The sequence below is a fragment of the Melozone crissalis genome, unplaced genomic scaffold, assembly GCF_028551555.1.
Source record: "Melozone crissalis strain CALT ecotype California unplaced genomic scaffold, PUWL_Pcris_2 ptg000018l_1, whole genome shotgun sequence".
Classification (NCBI taxonomy): Eukaryota; Metazoa; Chordata; class Aves; order Passeriformes; family Passerellidae; genus Melozone; species Melozone crissalis.
The window spans coordinates 30,310,205-30,327,836 of record NW_026535796.1 but is presented as its reverse complement, the minus strand read 5'-3'; the positions used below and the strand labels follow the sequence as shown (position 1 = coordinate 30,327,836).

Genomic DNA, 17,632 nt, shown 5'->3' with positions numbered 1-17,632 from the left:
GTGCAATCCTTTCATATTGCACTGTGATAAATCCTTGGAGAATTCATGCTCTGTCTTAGGTTTAAATAATAAAATCTCTGATTACCTTGATCAAATTGCTTTTGAATGTTGTCTTGATCTGTTTTATTCCCACTAACACGGTACAGGCCTTCAGTACATAATCCTTAGAAGAGGAGGAAAAACAAATATTAAAAAGCAAGTTTATATACTATAAAGCAAAGCAGAACCAGTTATAACTACTAATTCAGAATCAAAAGTAGGAATACATTTCTTAAGTGCCTAAAAAGTTAACACATAAACCATAACAGCAATATAGGAATACCAAAACACAAACTGTCAGTTGTCTATTGAGTCCATCATTCCATTTAACATGAATCAAGGAAAATTACATTGGAGGATAACAAGACTCTGATGCAGATATTTGTTAAATAATGTAGCCAAAATTATTCTCTTACTGATCTCTATTAGACTGTTGTTATTTACACCGTTTTTTAATAATCAAAAAGCTAAATTCTGTGGTACCCCAACACTTATGTTTTTAAAAACTGTCTTCACAGTTTGGGCTTAACAATTTATTATGGCAAGCAACAACACACTAAAAATACTCTGCAGGGTAAAAAAGACCCAGGCATTTGTAACTGAATCCTGATCTTTTAATATCATGGTGTAACACACTCCTGTATAGGACAAGAACTTAATCTTCCAACATGCTTTCCCTTTTACCATTTATATTTTATCAACTTTGAATCCATTTCTCCTCACTTCTGACTTATCTAAGGTAAATTATCCCATCATTTACAAGTCTTTCTTTAAGGGGTGAGGGAAAAGGAGAAAGGTGTTAGGAAGCAGATGTTTCCCAAGCTTCTATTATTACTTTGTTTTACCACACGTTACAGAGTCATTGTAATGCCACCAGACTTTCAAGGTAAACATTGAACAGTCCACCTTAATTATGCACACACACACACTCCACTCCAATGATTATGCTTCCTACCACATTGCTGTCTTTTTTTCCCCACAGCTACTCACAGAATGAAAGAGACCATCCTGATAAACACACCATTACCAAAGATATTTTTGGTTTTTAACTTAAACCTATTGAGCAATATAAACAATTTTGCTTAAACAATAAGGAACAATTAAGTTCCTTAATTCAAGTTACCTTTATGAGTGCAAAATTATCTATATACTAGATCTTTTTAACACTACATTACATACATGGGTTTATTAAAAATTCACTGGTTTCACAGTTTTATGAAATCTCTTGGCCTTTGGCCATCATAGGCCAAGAACTGAATGCATTTTATATCATCAGATCAACACTTATATGTTCTGTCACACTACAATCCACTGAAGGTGTCCTTTAAGTTATCAAGAAACATTAAGAATCCTACGAAAATGTTCAAAGTACAAGAAAAATCACTAGGCTCGTTCATACAGCTGGGATATTTTTAACAATTTCACATGACTCTTCTAACTCCTGATTTCCTTCTTAATGTCTCAACAACTCAACATGTCTCTTCACTGGCTGCATCAAGGCTTATTTAGTAAGCATTTCTTCTATAAACTCGCATGTCCGTCATTTAGCTTTCCAATTCCATAGCCAAGGGTTTTCCTCTTGTAAATATACACCTGAATAGTCCTTTCAAAAAACCTGAGCCTTGTCCACTGATACCTTGAACACTACTAAAAGGTAGAATTTGGTGGCACAGAACAAAAAGTGGTTTCAATGATTTAGTGACTTCCACATCTTGAAAGGAGTTTCAAACCTGCCTTCAAAAAAAAATCCCAAATGTGTTACATGTGATCACAGCCAGAAACACTTTACACTCCTCTTCCAAAAGCTGTAAATAAATACAAAAGACCACTGGTAGATGAGAATAACCTCTGATCAAGATTCTCTTTGTCTAGTATGAGAGAATTCTCTGTTGGAGACCCTACAGCTCCAGGACAGTCTTTGTTTTATCCAATTACTATTCAGTATCTCTCAGCACAAAAGAAACTGCATGTGCTGCAATAGCATTTCTGAGAAGTCTGACCCAGTCACTGTCTAGTAGGAGTTTATACATCTCAAATACTTGAATTGGCTGCTTTGGAGACACATGCTCTAGTGTGCTATCTGCACTACAGTTCTAAGAAACAAAGACAATTTACAGTACTTCAGAAAATCTTCAGGTTAAATAAGGAGATGCCTACTGAATTTAGGCATCTTCCAAAAATAATGAAGCGCTGCAATTCTGGATTAAGCTACTAAATTTGTCTTCTGAATTCCTCAAGGAAAAATTTTTCTTGCTTGTGGATGTTCTAGAAAGTCATGCTTCATGAAATGGTTGGTCAATTGTCATTACACTTTCTCTAAGGCACAGAAGGAGACAAGCTTAATCTGTGTGCAAGCACGAAACTAGAAGTGTGAAAGTATTATTTAAGTAAAGCTCCAATTCTCTGTTGCTTTCTATTACACAACCATGTCTCTCAAATGCTTCTTACATCAAGATGTTCCATCAAGTATCAGACACTGTAGTTCACTAGTTTTAGCTTTTAAACTCCTTGTATATCTATAGTACGTATCTATAATAAAAGAGGGAGAGACAGAGAGCCCTCAACATGTCTTTTTTTTCTGACAGCTTTTTAAAAATTTGGTTCCTTCATCTGCATTCTTTTGATTTTTCATAACTTTTTTCTATGTTCTCACTCTGTTTGTGTTCTGTTCCAGTTGTCATTTTTAACATATTCTTACCAAACACAATTGCTGCTGCAATATTCTATATCAGAATAATATGATTTATTTGCTTCTCTGTCCTGCTAGTTTTACAACACCTCTAGGTTTAAATAACTAGATCCTTCTTACGTGACATCACAATAATCTATATTAATTTCAAGACAGTGCACATCCTCTTTGCCTAGGCTACTCGTTTCTCAAAATACCTCATAGTGCCTAATAAATTCTCTTGCACCTTCTTTTGTGATGCCAGTTGTGACCAGGGCTCCATCCCATCTAACTGGAACTTCACCACATGGGGTTCAAAGCATTTCAGAGAAAACAGCAAGGTGGATCTGCACCTATATACATAATCAGTCTGCAGGACACTTCCATTTTTAGGCTCCAACATATTTCCACAACTCTTGGTTTCTCCATAGAACATACTTCAGCATAAAGGAAGATCAAAGTCTACCTGGTACAGTATTTATTTTCCATATCATATACTACACCATGCAGTATATGCTTCAGGAGAGTAAAAAGGGCAAGAGAGAAAAAAAAAAACTACCAGCAATGTTTTTTTGGTATATGCTCCCAGCTTTCTGTAGATGGTGGCTTACGTAGGCTTTTGCATAAGGTGTTGTAAGAGCCACCTGGGGATTTATCCTTCACTAATTCACTCCAACTCCTTCAAGTTATGTACTTGTGGTCTTTATATCACGGTGAATGCAGTTCTGGCATTCCAGAATGTACATTACGAGTTTATGCTCAGTACCTGAAGTCTGCATAATTTTTTTCACTCAACAAGAAGCAGTAACTTCTCTACATCTTCCCAGCATCGGTTTTGTAAATTTATGTAATTGTTCCTCCTGAGAAGTGTTCTAAGCTAATCAATTTTGTGCATCTTTATCCAAGAGTTACAATTACTCCCATATGTATTATCTTTTCCAATTCTATCCTGTTCTGAGAAAGGCTGAACCAAATTGCAACCAGTATCAAAACTATGTATATAGCATCACATTACGTAATCGCATGATTTTTCTCCCTCCAGAACATTTACTCTATTTTTTTTTCTTGCCTGACAACAAGTACAGACAGTTTAAGTTTTTGGAGAGCTGTCTATGATGATTTCAAAGTCTCTTCCCAAGTGACAACAGCTATACTAACATTTAGACTGCTGAAAAGTCAGAGTGTCTGCTAACAACATCCACAGCCAGGTTCCTATCATGTTCAGTCTGTGTTTCTGAATACACGCCACAATCACAGTAAGTCCATCTCTCCCAGTTCAATTCCTTCCTCTACAGTGGCCAATGGAACTTCTCAGGACTCATTCTCCACTACAACAGGTGAGACTATCATTCCCACACTTAGGTTTGTAAATTTGGCGATCTGTGTATTTCTCTAATTTTATTCCACAGACTGATCTAGTGTACCTCTTTTCAACTCCCACCTACAACACAAGACTACAGGAACTGCCAATTTACTGATCCAAACAGTAATTTCTATGTACACCTAGAATGCATACAATTACTGAGCAAAGAAGCCAATCTCTAAGTAAGAATCTCACACTAACTTTACTTACATAAAACACATTTAATGTGTCCTCATCAACACTGACATTTAAAGTCCCATGACATTCAATTTACACAGTGAAATCCAGAACCAAAAATAAGTTTGGTTTCCTGTTTCTTGTAATAAAATAATTTAAAATTTTGGTGTTTCCTGTTTCTTGTAATAAAATAATTTAAAGCATATTGAAATGTTCAATAAACAACAAGCAGTGGAAGGAAATAAGCAGTCCTTTTAGAAAGACCCTTATAATAGGAAGCTCTCCAAAGCTGAATTAACATTACTATAATTTACACTAACTGATTATTAAACAAGGTCTCGACCATTTCATGAAGTGTCACTCAAGCCCATATTTTAAGGCCTACCCATTTCAAAGAAAGAATACAAGACTACAATTAATATGACACTATGAAAATGCCTAAGAGAAGGTAGGTGCATTCTTGGCTTCATTAGAAATGGGTGACAACAGAAGCATTGTAGTTTTCCAGGCATATAGCTCTTTGGTCACTTTGGGTCTGGAGAATGCTGAGGGAGCAGGATAACTATCGTACATACCCTGGCACCTTGGTCCTACCTGAGTCGTTTAGGAATTCTTTATATAATTCTCATTATGTTTCCTTTGAACAGATACCTCATTAGCAATACAACTCAAATGCACAACATGTGTTTTATGAGTATTTCAAAACATATTTGTTTACAGTTTTCAGTAATTCTCTCACACTACTAAATTAATGCATGTGCTCCTCCCTTGTCTGGTAGTCAGTCTTCCATTAGGAGAAATGACTGATGCCTGTTTTACCCTCTTGAGTTTGTTTCCTCTCTGTTGATTAATTCCAAAGTTACAAACACAGACGGGTGTACAGTCTCCTAACTACTGAAACCTATTCTATGCCAATTTTGAAGTGATCACAGAAGGAATTCTCAGGAGATCTAGTGCAACCTTCTGCTCAAATAACAGTCAACACTGAAATCAGATTTGGGTGCTTATCTAAACTTCCCTTTAATATCTCCAATTTACCCCACAATCTCTCTGGATAACCTGAACCAGTGTTTTAATCAACTTCAGAGCAAAAGTATTCCCTTTCTTTCTACTCAGAACCTCCTATGTTAATGACATTGTACTTCAGTTCTTCAGCGTGGCTGCACCTTTTCAGTAATCTCTTCATAGGTATGGGAAGCCTCCTCTGGTACCTCCTCAACCTCTTCCTCTCCAAGCTGAATAAACCCACATATTAGGAACTCCAGCCCCTGACCCCCTTTGCTAGACTCAAGTTTGTCAACACACTTCTTGCAGCATTTCAGATGACGTCCAACGAGTGGGTGTAGAGCAAAAATTAGTACCTGCTTCTACTGCTGTAGTGCCTGCCCCTTCTACTGGGAAAATCCAATACAGAAGGCATGATCGCCTATTCTCCACCACAACCACAACATCCTTTTCATTAGCACTGACATGGACCCAGTCAAGTGCTCAGCATCTACTACTACAGGGGTTTAGTCCTTGCAATTCTAGTTGAATGGCCTGGCTTTGTCCTCACTGAATTCCTTCAGTTCCTACTATCCCATTCCTCCAGCTTGTCTATGTTCCCTTCAGCAGAAGCCCTGGTCTTAAATACATTAACCACACCACCCACTCTGGAATCACTGACCAACTTGATGAGGGTACAAAATGTGTTGTAGAGCTATTTAAACCACAATCACAAGTAAGAGTCATGGCCTGTGTGCAGTTTTTGCTAAACATAAAGCTTCATGGGCAGTTGAGTCAACTTCACTGAGCAGTATGACTGAAAACGATGGTCTCACTCCCCCCCTCACCAATCACTCCCTCCTTCCCTCCTTGCTCCTGCTCCCTGCCTTGCACTTGTTTTGGCACATATTTGATTCTTACCTTAGCAGCTGTAATACTACATAGCAGAACTTTTACCATTTTTGCAGATACAGCTTTTCAGAACAGTGAATTCCACTGATTCAGAGATATCTGACAAGCGCCCAAAACAAAAAGTGACAGAAACTCATACACCAGGCCAAGGGGGTGTCCAGGTCTGTTCTCTCTGTCCAACACAGCAGGTTCCTAAAGCCCTCCAGCTCTCCCAAGCCCCTCGAATAAAAGGGGAGGCAATCAATCTTGAATTTCTCAATTTTCCAGCTACTAGGAATATATCTCAATGACGAACCTGACTTCTTTACCACAACAAGCACTGCTGACTCATTTTCTTTACCTATTTCTAGCAAACCTCATTCTCTGGAGAGAAACTTTGCCTTATCTATACTGCCAATGTAAAAATCTGGCCTCACAGGAGATTCAGCATAAAAGACCATGGTGTAAGCTAGGTTTGAAGGAAATTCGAAGAAGGCAATATTCTTTTACTTGAATTACCTCCAAAACTGTAAATTTCCCAGCATTACAAAAATAGTCTCAATATCAAAAGCAGCAATTATTATACGTATACCAAGTACACAATTTTTAATTTCTCTTAGATCTCTCCATAGGAACTATGTGAGATAGCAACATTTAGCTCTGTCGAATTCCTTCCCACGTCTTTATTCCATTCCTTGTCTCACAACTGAGTAACTGAATTATTAAAACCCAAATTATTATAATAAGCATCTCTTTGCTAAATTATTTAATGTACAATTAACACTCCATTAATGTTATCAGTTTTCTATGAAGTATGGAATCTAAAATTTATAATCTGGTCAATGAAGTACATGGATAGCAATATTCTATAAAAAATTAAAAACATTTGAAAGCTCAGAGGAAAAAAAGCATTAAAATACTGATATTAAAGTTGAATATCATCAAGAACTGTATGTACTCAATGGCAAAACTACTAGTATTTGCAATGTTAATTTGATGTCTCCTTCCTTGGTAAAACAGAATGAAATATAATCTGTGTCAAACTTCTCATCAATGCATGAACAAATACAAAAAGTAAATGCAAAACACAAAAAATTACTAAAATAACAAAAAACCCTGATACGCTAAGAGTATCAGTTAGCATAAGTCATCTTACCTGAATTATTTTAAGTTTGGGAAAGCTTAAAAATCAATAACAGTAGGTGTTGACTAGTACACAAACAGTCCATGGAATAGCTCATCACTAAATCTGAAGTGTGTGTAACAGCATAAAAACATTACCAACAAAACACTCAAGCTACAAAGTTGACATAAATATGTACACTTTTCACACTTAAAATTGGACATTCAATAAATATTTTTTCCATTATACTGCAAAAGAAAATTCAAACCATATCAACATTTTGTTGAAGACATTAAATTACCCTCCAGAAATCTGTTCCTCTCTGTCAGACTACTGAATATCAACCTTATTCTCTCCATGATAGTTCTTAGAGAAATACACAACTCATGCAATTCATAGAGCATACTTCAAAAAGTATCTCAATTCTGCTACACGTATTTTGAAAAAAAGGTAACGGTCTACATTGGATTTTCTTATTTAAAAACAGCAGGTAATCTTTTTTTCTAGTACATCTTAGCATAGCACCATTACTTGTATATAAAAACAGCCACTGCAATTTTCTTAAAAATCAAAGTTTCCCTGCTAAGTACCTTTCCATAAACCCGCTTTACCAAAACCCAATATATTTTAAAAATTCATTTCAAATGATGCAACAAAATGAAGTTCTCTTCAGTCCATCAGGAGAAAGCAAAAAGCAGACCAGAACACCTATACAATCAAAATACTATTTCAGAAGCCCATAACCAAAAATAGCTACCAATGAGAATCAATTCAAATAGTGTCCTCATGGGCAAGTTACAAACCAATTTGCAAAGGATGTGACAGAAGTAAAAGCACACAAATATCATACATGTTACTAGTGACAGGAAAGTGCTCAAGTAGTCTGTAAAAGGTTACAGATAAGACCACAATATGTTTACCAAAAATCAGATTTTTTGAAAACATTACATATTTATACCAAGATATTTAGTGGAAAACTTGGTAATTCATCACTGGCAAGTTATTTATCTGAAAGGAAAAATCTTTTGATAATATTGTTCAGTGAACCAAGAAAGAGCTCTGACAACCAACCAAAATATTACTCGTCCTGCTATAATTACAATGAATTCAAAAATTAAAGGCTTGCATAGAAAAAAGGCTTTCCTATAATTGTGGACAATGTAGAAACACAGAAGCAAAGCTTGTTTACAATATTTAGCAAATCTTTCCTCCTTTCTCATCCAGAAGTGACAGTAGTATAAAATTTAAAATGTTCTCACATGGTATTGTGATTTGTTTTTAATTAATAGATTCCAACAAAACCAAGTATTATGTGCTCTTGCTGCTTCACACTCCCAGTAGCAGTGACAGTGCAAGTGGCTGTGAAATGGAGGTTCTAAAACACATTTACAGCTTACCAGCTTCACATCTACTCAGGTATTAACCTGAGTTAATTGCCCCCCAGTTTCTGCTTCCAATACTACCAAAAAGATTACAAGGGGATTCAAGCTCTGTATTATGTTTCAAGAACTAATTGGTTGGCTCCATAAAGTTAAACCAGTTTAGAATAAAGCTTTTTGTTGAAAAATACTAAAGAGGAAGAGAGACAATAACCTTCACTTATATGCATAGACTTAGGACCCCTTATCTTTACCACATCACCCTTTACCTTGACAGGAACAACATGGCTCCTTCAGAAGAAAAAAAATCTGTTGATTTCTAAAAGGCTACAAATTTAAGCTCCTGAATTTTCTTTAGTTTTTCCAAACTGTCCCTCTTCTACTGACACACACTTTTTTTTTTGGTGAGGATGTTTCCAGAACATTATGGTAAAACAAAAATCTGATAGTATTTTCTGCATGTGCTCAATTTTTTAAGGTTTATGGTGGAGCAAGAATCTTCAAAAACATTTTAATGTACTATTGTCCCATCTAGGCATCTGAAATAGAGAAAACTGTTCTTCACTGTGTACTTTCTAGCCTCAGTCAAAATTTAGATGAGAAGGTACAAAGCATATCCTTGTATAATTTCATGAGACAGAAACAGAAAACATTAAAAATTAAGATTAGCCTTTCAAGTCGAGATTAATCACAAATTTAGCCACAATCTAAATTACATAGGAAGGAGCTGAACCCCATGAAAGTACCTGATGAGGAAACACTAAACAATTATATCCTCTGTAAGAGAAATAACCAGATTAGCTGAGTTGGAAACGACTGCACTTCTTGATTAGGAAGACGGTGATAATAAACAGTGGTATTCAGTGCAGTTGACACTGACAGCAGACTGACTGCTATGAGACAGACGAGTGCTGAATGACTCCCCAGGGCCAAGCACTTTGTCATACAGGAATGGTGCCACTCTCAACTCCAGCTGCAGCCAATAGCCCCTGACTTGCCTTGTGCAGGCTGATAATCCCCAACACCGTATTTGTAGAATTTTCTCAGACAGTCACAAAGTCAATGATGTGACTGTATCTCAGTACAGGATTTGAAGGCAATGCAAGTGAACATTCTTTTCTCTCAAAGGCAACAAATACATTCTATGAGAACCCAGCTTGAAACTCAAATACCTACAGCATATTAATTCAATATAAAAATAATACACACCAGAAATAGAACTCTCACAGCCAAGTATGGAAGCTGAAAACAACACCAAAGCTACTTACACACAATCCAGAGTAGAAAAAAAGAGGAGAAAGAAAATTCTAGTACAGATCAAAAGCAGAGGTTTTGTTCTACATGTTTAACAAAACTAGGAAGACAACTAGTGGCATCACGTTAGTCGGGCTGACGTTCATGGCCAGAATTAAAACTCTCCAGGTGTACAGTAGCATTCCAGGATGAGCTAACATAACCCAGCCAACGGAAAAGTTGTGCCTTCTGACTCACCCCTTCTGAGGTGAACATATAGCAGTTTAACCCAACATCTTATTTTCCCAAGACAGGTCATGAGAAGAGAACAGACGTACAAAATGTTTTGTCTGTTTGCATGGTTTGACGATTACAACGAAAAAAGGGAACAAATAATGTTCTCACACTATTATAGTTCTCCCTCTTGCCCCACAAGCTGGTGAAAATTCTTTGGGAGAAATACTTTTTTTTGAAAGTTCTTCACGAAGACAACAATATTTTTAAGCAAATAAAACTTCTAGAAGTGGACTTACAAGAATACTTTCATTGTTTGAAATTATTCTTAAGAAGTGGAACATGTTCAAACTAAGTTATTGCTAGATTTTACAAACTCTTGAAATTAAATATCAGTCAATATCTGTTTTATATAGCTATGCATAGTAGCTGTACGTATCCACTTTTAAAGAACACCAGTGTCAGTGACCCACCTATAAATGATGCTAGTTTGACTTGGGTTGGGGCCTTTTTTGCTACAAAAACCAGCAAACACAACATACATACATATATATATATATATATATATATACACGCACATATATATATACACATATATATATATATATTTAACTGCCTATGCCACTCTATTAGTCCTTGCTCTTCTTCCTCCCTTCCCATTTTTAAGTGGATGAGGTAGAAAAAGCAAAAGTAGCAGGGCAGAAAATATAGCTCTTACCTTTAATGCAGAGAAAGTAAAGGTTAAAGACAGATCTGTACTAATAGCTCTGACTCCAAAGAGATCAGTGCCTGAGGTTTCACCTAATTCTTTATTGCAATAATGCATTATGTAAGTATTCAAAAACAGCTATGAAGCTTACCACCTATGGTAGTTATTTTGGAAACACTATTCTTACAGATGGCAACAAAATTGAATTTTACTGTAAGAAAGAAAACCCTTTAGATTTTTTCTTGCTAAAACTGCTACTCTCATCTTACAGTCAAAATTGTATTAGAGATATAAACAAATTTGGAAAAAAGATGCTGTTTTACTTTGCAATAAACAATATTCTCATTCCAGACACACATCAAAAGATGGTCCTGCACATGCTTCAGTTCAGTCACACTGTCACTTGCTTCAAATACAGCAATATGGAATTTATAAAACTTCAGAGCGAGCAGGATCTATACACTAGCTGAAAACTAGTGCTTGCAATCTTTTAAAACAAACAAACAAACCCCCAAAACCCCAAACAAAACCCAACCACGGATACTCCCAAACCTCAAAACAAGTCCCCACTCCTAACTGTAGTCTTCTGTTTGACCAGCAAAATCGTCCTACTTGCCCCACGGTCACACACTAAATAGGCTGAAAGCATGGACAAACACACAACCAGAAAGCCAGGGAGATAAAAGAGAGAGAAAACTATACTGTGAAATTTCACTCTAGTGTAAACACATATATATGTTAACATTTTACAATAAACAGGGAAATTACATCTTCAATAAATTAACATTTTTCATGGAGTATTACACAGTATTTAGAAAATAAGTTTTTCTGTCTCTGCAACAAGTTAAAATGCAAAACCAAGTTTACCTTCAAAATCAAGAAAGCAAGCAGACTAAAAATACCAAGTCAAAAACCATTTCAAACACCTATTTTCTATAACTGCAAAAGGCAGATTTCAGAGCTTTTAAATACATTAAATAAAACACAGTGGCAACAGTGAGACATGTAAGACTGGACTGCCCTGAGGTTAAACATCATTTGGCACTAGAAAGTGATGTAAGTTTCATTAATTACAGGGAACATGTTAAACCTCAGACATTTGTCGAAAGGTATTAAAGTATTTGTATAAATAAAGTCAAAAAACCATCACATATTACATATAAAATTTAGAAAACACATTCTACTTTTTAAATGTGCCTAGCCCACAATTATTTATTTCTAGGATAAAATTCTCAAAGTACTTTAAAACAGAAACGGAGAGGTATTACTCATTATGCAAAATGGGAAAGTCTTTCCTCTAACAGTCCTCCTATCTTACCTGTATCTTCAATGAATTGCACACATTTTTCAACAAACAGAGGTATGGGTTTCTCAGGTGTAACCAAATCCTGTAGGGGCATCCCAAAGTAATTACTTTCCCAGTTTCTACGGATTGGAGGATTGAATGTCTTAGTTTTCTTTTTCGGCTACAATAAAACAGAGTTATTTAAGTAATATTCAAGCAAAATTTTAACCAACTCATATTTCAATCAGTCAGTAAACACAACCATATCATACATCTATCAGACATTAAAATTCCTCAACAGCAAACTGAATGAATAAAAATTAAATGTACTTTTAAAATTACGAAGTACTTAACTATAAAGTAATTATACATTAGATAAAAAGCACTGAACTTCTATAAGTTTTGATCCTTTTTGCATTACCTTAGGAACAGGAATAACCAATATACCAGTAGCTGAAAGTATTACAGGAAGAGAAGTAAAGACAGCACTTGTTTAGAGTGCTGTGATTTGTTTAGAGTCTCAGCACTGCTCACAGGAACCACACCTGAACCACACCTCTTCAGAAATTGCAAGGGTAAAACTCCGGTGTCATTCACCAAAACAAAGTTGGTGTCTTCTGCATATAATTAAAGATACTAAATAATCTTTATATTGCAACTGCACAAGAAACATGATCATGGAGAACGACTAACAAGCAATAAAGCCTTGAAGCTAAAGTTGCAGCACTCACAGTAAGCATGAATGCTTTGTAACAGGCACAGGATTTCAGCCAACAGGAGGTTTGCACACAATCAAATCTAAGACGGTGAGTTTGATACAGAATTTTCCCGGTTTTATTTTTTTTTCCACTGAGAAGGACTTTTATCAGTGGAACTGATAAATCAGCCTTGGATGACTACAAGAATTGTATTGTATCAGATATCATAATTCATGCCTGAATAGTGATGAAAATATAAATTACATCAAAAATATTTATTTAGGTAGCATCCAGTTCAGATGGGCAACAGCTGAAAGGGCCAAGCTGAAGCTAAACATGTAAATTTCAGTGAAAACATCTTTGTCAAATGATAATGTCAGATCATTTTAGACACATATATGAAGGCAGAAAAGAAAGGAAAAACAATTCAATTTCTTTTTCCCAAGGTGTTCAGTACACATCTGCACCACCACAGAATAAACAAAGCAAGATATACTCAAGACTGTATAGCTAAGATCAACAAGACAGAAAAGGCTCTGTGTGTCTCTTGGAAAGCAGTTGGGTAAATGGAATTATAAGCTGACTCTACAGAAATTTATGAAAATTACAAATATTATCTGTGTAGAATACCTGGAAATGGTATGAAATATTGGACACAGCTACAAAATTAGAGTAAAGAATGCTCTTTTCTAATGCTTGGCCTGCTTTTAGAAGACAGGTTGCAAGGGAATGCCATATCATATTTGGTATTATGCACACAGAAATGAAAAAGGCTTCTCAGATGAACTCTTTAACTGAATACAGTTTAATCCCTAATTTGGAAAGTGAGATTTTTTTTTTCTAAAGAACTTAATGAAGCATAAAGAATGAAAGAATAAAGAGAAAAAGGAAAGAGAAAATCCCAACCCTGACATCCTTTGCAAACTGATCTAAAGGCAGAGTAGAAGAGATGACCACTGCAAAACTATTTCAAAATCTTGAAACTACAATTTCACCAGACAGTTACAACAGTAAATTTATCAGCTATTTCTCATTATCTATCATTATGTATTTTGTATCTCTCCTGTCCAATATTTATTAAAATATCTCTCTCTCATTATTCTCCTTTCTTTTAGGGTGTGTGAGTGCATAAACTCTCCACTGACAGCATAAATCAAATCCTCCCACAAATAACACTATTTACATGATCTTCAAAAAAAAATACTTCTACAAATCAAAAGTAAAATTTTAAGGCTTTAAGAAAAAACAACATGCTCTTTCCGGATTTTAGACTTCCATACTTTCCTAAGTCTAGATTGCTTAAGTGGAAAACCTGTTCTGAACAAAAAGGTGTTCTGTGCTAAAGACCTGATTTTACCTAAAGAGCAACTGACTTCAGGGAAAAAAATATGGGTTTTATTGCTAACAAAAGTAAGTCTCAGTGAAAGCTTTTTTATCTCTGTTCCCCACTCTGAGAAAATAGCATTTTTTCTGATCCATCAGACACAGAATGGAACTTTTAGATTTGCTAGTCAAGACAATGACTTACCATAATTTTTTCTGTGTAAAATTAACTTTAAAAAGATCTCTAATGAAACAATAAACAGAAACTGTTAAACATTAAATTATTAATTTAGTTAAACAGCACCTGAGTAAGGTGAACTTACTTTAAAATTTTAAAATTCCTAGATTTTGGCAGAGAGATCATGATTTTGCCCCAGGTATTTTTAGTTCAATCATTCCCCCAACACACCTACGCCTTCCAATGCAGCAGTCACGTAATACTGCATGCAGCAAGTACCAATCCAGGCACAGCCAAAACCAACTTTTATGCTTCTTCTACATCATCAGAAAAATGGACTAATAGGCACCAAGTTAAAGAAGACAAGAACCAGCACAAAGTTTTGTTACTTAAGCCTAGCAAAAAGCTCCTTGTTCACATGCCACTGTTTTCATGCTAGTAATTAAAACACAAGCCCAAGACCATAAAGTTGAAATCCCTAGTTTTCCTAGAGATCTGTGGGGCTTTGTATAATTGATTGCTGCACTTATGTTGAGCTTTCAGCATGGGTTTCATCACTTGCTCCTTGCCAAAGACAGCTGCTCTTCATACCCTAACAGAGGTTAACGCCAAACCTCCAACTGATCCTTATATATTGTGGCAGGAAAGCATTTTAACTCTGAGAATCCCACACTTGCCTTGCATTGCATTTACTTGCAAAACTGCTTTCTTTTGCAGTACTTCAATCACCAAAATACATGTTGCAAAAGATTACCTAAAGTCCTCTTAATGTAAGACAAGGTAAACATAAAAACATTTACTCTAGCATGGTACAGTATCCAAGTCTTGATTTCAAAACCAGAAATATTATTACAAAGAACATTAACATTAAAAATACAAATATAAAGAATACTAAGCTTAACCCTCTTGACCACAGGAACTAGGGAATCAGCTAAGCAGTACTCATCATCTAGAGAGAAACTAGGCTAAGGCTTCAGCCAGCTGTGAGTTTTGAGAGGACAACACACATAAATACAACCTTTTAAAATTAATCTAGAAAACTAAAAACTGCCAAAATCCTATCAAGCCTCTTTATGGATGAGCTGCTTACTTTAGCAAGCCTTCTGTTCAAGACAGGCTTTTTTTTCTCTCATTACCATCCCACCAGAATATCCATTAATTATTTATTTATTAAAGAAGAAATTCAGCCACTTCTCTACCAAAAGACTTCACTACTACTTTTGATGCAAAGGAAATTTTCTACCTGCTTCATCTGCAGTCAGCCCTAGGGTCATGGAGGGCAAAGTCAGTATTTTCAGAACTAGTAAAATACTTCATAAAACCACGCACTGAGAACAGCATTCATTTTATAGGCTTAATAAAAGTATTTGTAATCTCTAATTCACAGCTAGCTCTCCAGAAACTGTATGATATATGAATAATGCAGATCATTGTCCCTAACATGCTCTTCCTTCCCTTCATGCTTTCTGCCATTTTTAGAATCCCAGTTTGTTACACTGTTTTAAATTACAAAGGTTTAAGAAGACATATGGCTCTAAATATGTATATTAAGAGTGTTAAATTTGAAAAGACAAAACCTGAAAGTACAGATTCTGATATTTCCTATAATTCTCAGGAGAAAAAAAAAATCACTGCACATTCCAGTCTGAAGTACAGTATTTTACTAAATTAACCAGTGAATTTACACAAGAACAGCTGAATAAAAATTTAAGTTGATCTCCCATTGCTCACATGTTTAGCATAGTCTTACTAAAACTGAGATCAACATACATGGGATCTACAGTTCCTCACACTATTTCCATAATAGCTTTTACATAAAATTTCATACAGTGTTGAAATTATAAGGGTAGAAAGCAAGTTTAAGCATAGAAAAAGAGATGACAAGTGCACTGCTTCGTGTTGTAAAAAGCCAGAGTAAAATATGTGAGAATTCATCAAGATGGTAGTGGATTTTTCCTACTAAAATACCGAGAAAAGTTTTCAGATTAATTTAAAGTAAAAAGCATCTTACAATGATCTTGGTATAAAGGAAAATGGAAAGAAGTAATTCACAAACTTCTTTGGAAGCAATGAGTGTTGTCTGCAAACAGGGTTACAAGGCAGAATGTTTTAAAACACTGTTTCTCAGATTTCATTTTGCAATATGGAAACTGCATTCACACACAAAAAAAAAAAAAAAATCAGACCATGAATAATCAAAGGTTATTGGCCAAAGAACCTAAATAGTGAAACTTTTTCAGATTTTAGCAATGGCATGCCAAAGAATTATCACTATGCAGTTAATTTACTATATCGTTTACAAGATCTCTCTAGTTAGGATTTGTTTTCAGCAGTACTTAAAAAATTCAAGATAAGGCCCTGCCTTACCCATTGCAAAAATTCATTCAGGATATTTGCTGTTCTTGATATGTTGTGGAGAATATAAACCTAAACAATTATTCTCTCTATAAGAGGTGAAAAAAATACAGCCTAAATCCAACACTGACTATATCTCAAAGTGTTCACAAAGAGAGGAGCTCTAAAGTAGGTGGGTAGTTTTAATACTCATCAATTCCATTGTAAAAACAAATAATAAGGTTATTAATTGTCACTATATGGAACAGCTACAGGTTTCCACATCAGGCAGGCTTCCTGCTGAAGAGGGAATTACTAAATTATGACAAAGGTCAAAAATAACTAGCTATTATTTCATGGTAATACTAACAATAATTCTTCCATTAAGTTACAAATAGTTTTTCAAAATATTTACATTGGGCTTGTTTACACAGTGAGGCAAAGGAAAGCCAAGGACTACTGTGGTTTGGGCTTTATATTAATGCATAAAAGGCATCAGCTGCAGCTTTAAGGCTACTGAAGCAGTTCATCCTATCTAAGATATCAGAAAGCTTCCCTCAGCAAGATCCTTTTCCTCTAGGAATCCTCATGCCCTTTCCTGACCTGAAATTCTCTGCAGTTTCTGTTGCTTTCTATCTCCAAACTCATTAAGTTAAACTGAAAACAAAAATAATTTATGATACAGCTGGCAAGCCCTGTGCTTTTCATGTGTACCAACACCAATAATGTTTACACTAGACCTCAATGTTAAAAGTTCTAATTGAGACAAGCATCTAATTGTAATTGCCACTTCCAGTTTTGGATAAAGACACGTAGATGAATGAGCACACATCTCAGCTGGAGAGGACTAACTTGGCAAAGAAGAAACTGCTGAGGCAAAGCTGCATTCTAACATTTCAAGGTGTGCTCAGTTCCTCTTAAGTTTGTGACCACCATGAAGGAAATAAATAATCAAACATGGAAAGCATGCCAAAATAGGGGAGAATTCACTCAGCAAAATGCACTTTTTTGCTA

The 17,632-nt window shown here is 35.4% G+C and overlaps 1 protein-coding gene across 1 annotated transcript in view; it reads right to left on the bottom strand.

Moving 5' to 3' along the window:
• The window catches only part of ARHGAP5 (Rho GTPase activating protein 5), a 44,717-nt gene that overhangs the window by 8,341 nt on the left and 18,744 nt on the right, over positions 1-17,632 (bottom strand). Inside the window, exons 4-5 of the mRNA XM_054275627.1 lie at positions 12,119-12,266; positions 86-163 (exon numbers count right to left, since the gene is read on the bottom strand). Coding sequence (XP_054131602.1) covers positions 86-163; positions 12,119-12,266 — 226 coding nt within the window. The remainder of the gene's footprint in view (positions 1-85; positions 164-12,118; positions 12,267-17,632) is intronic.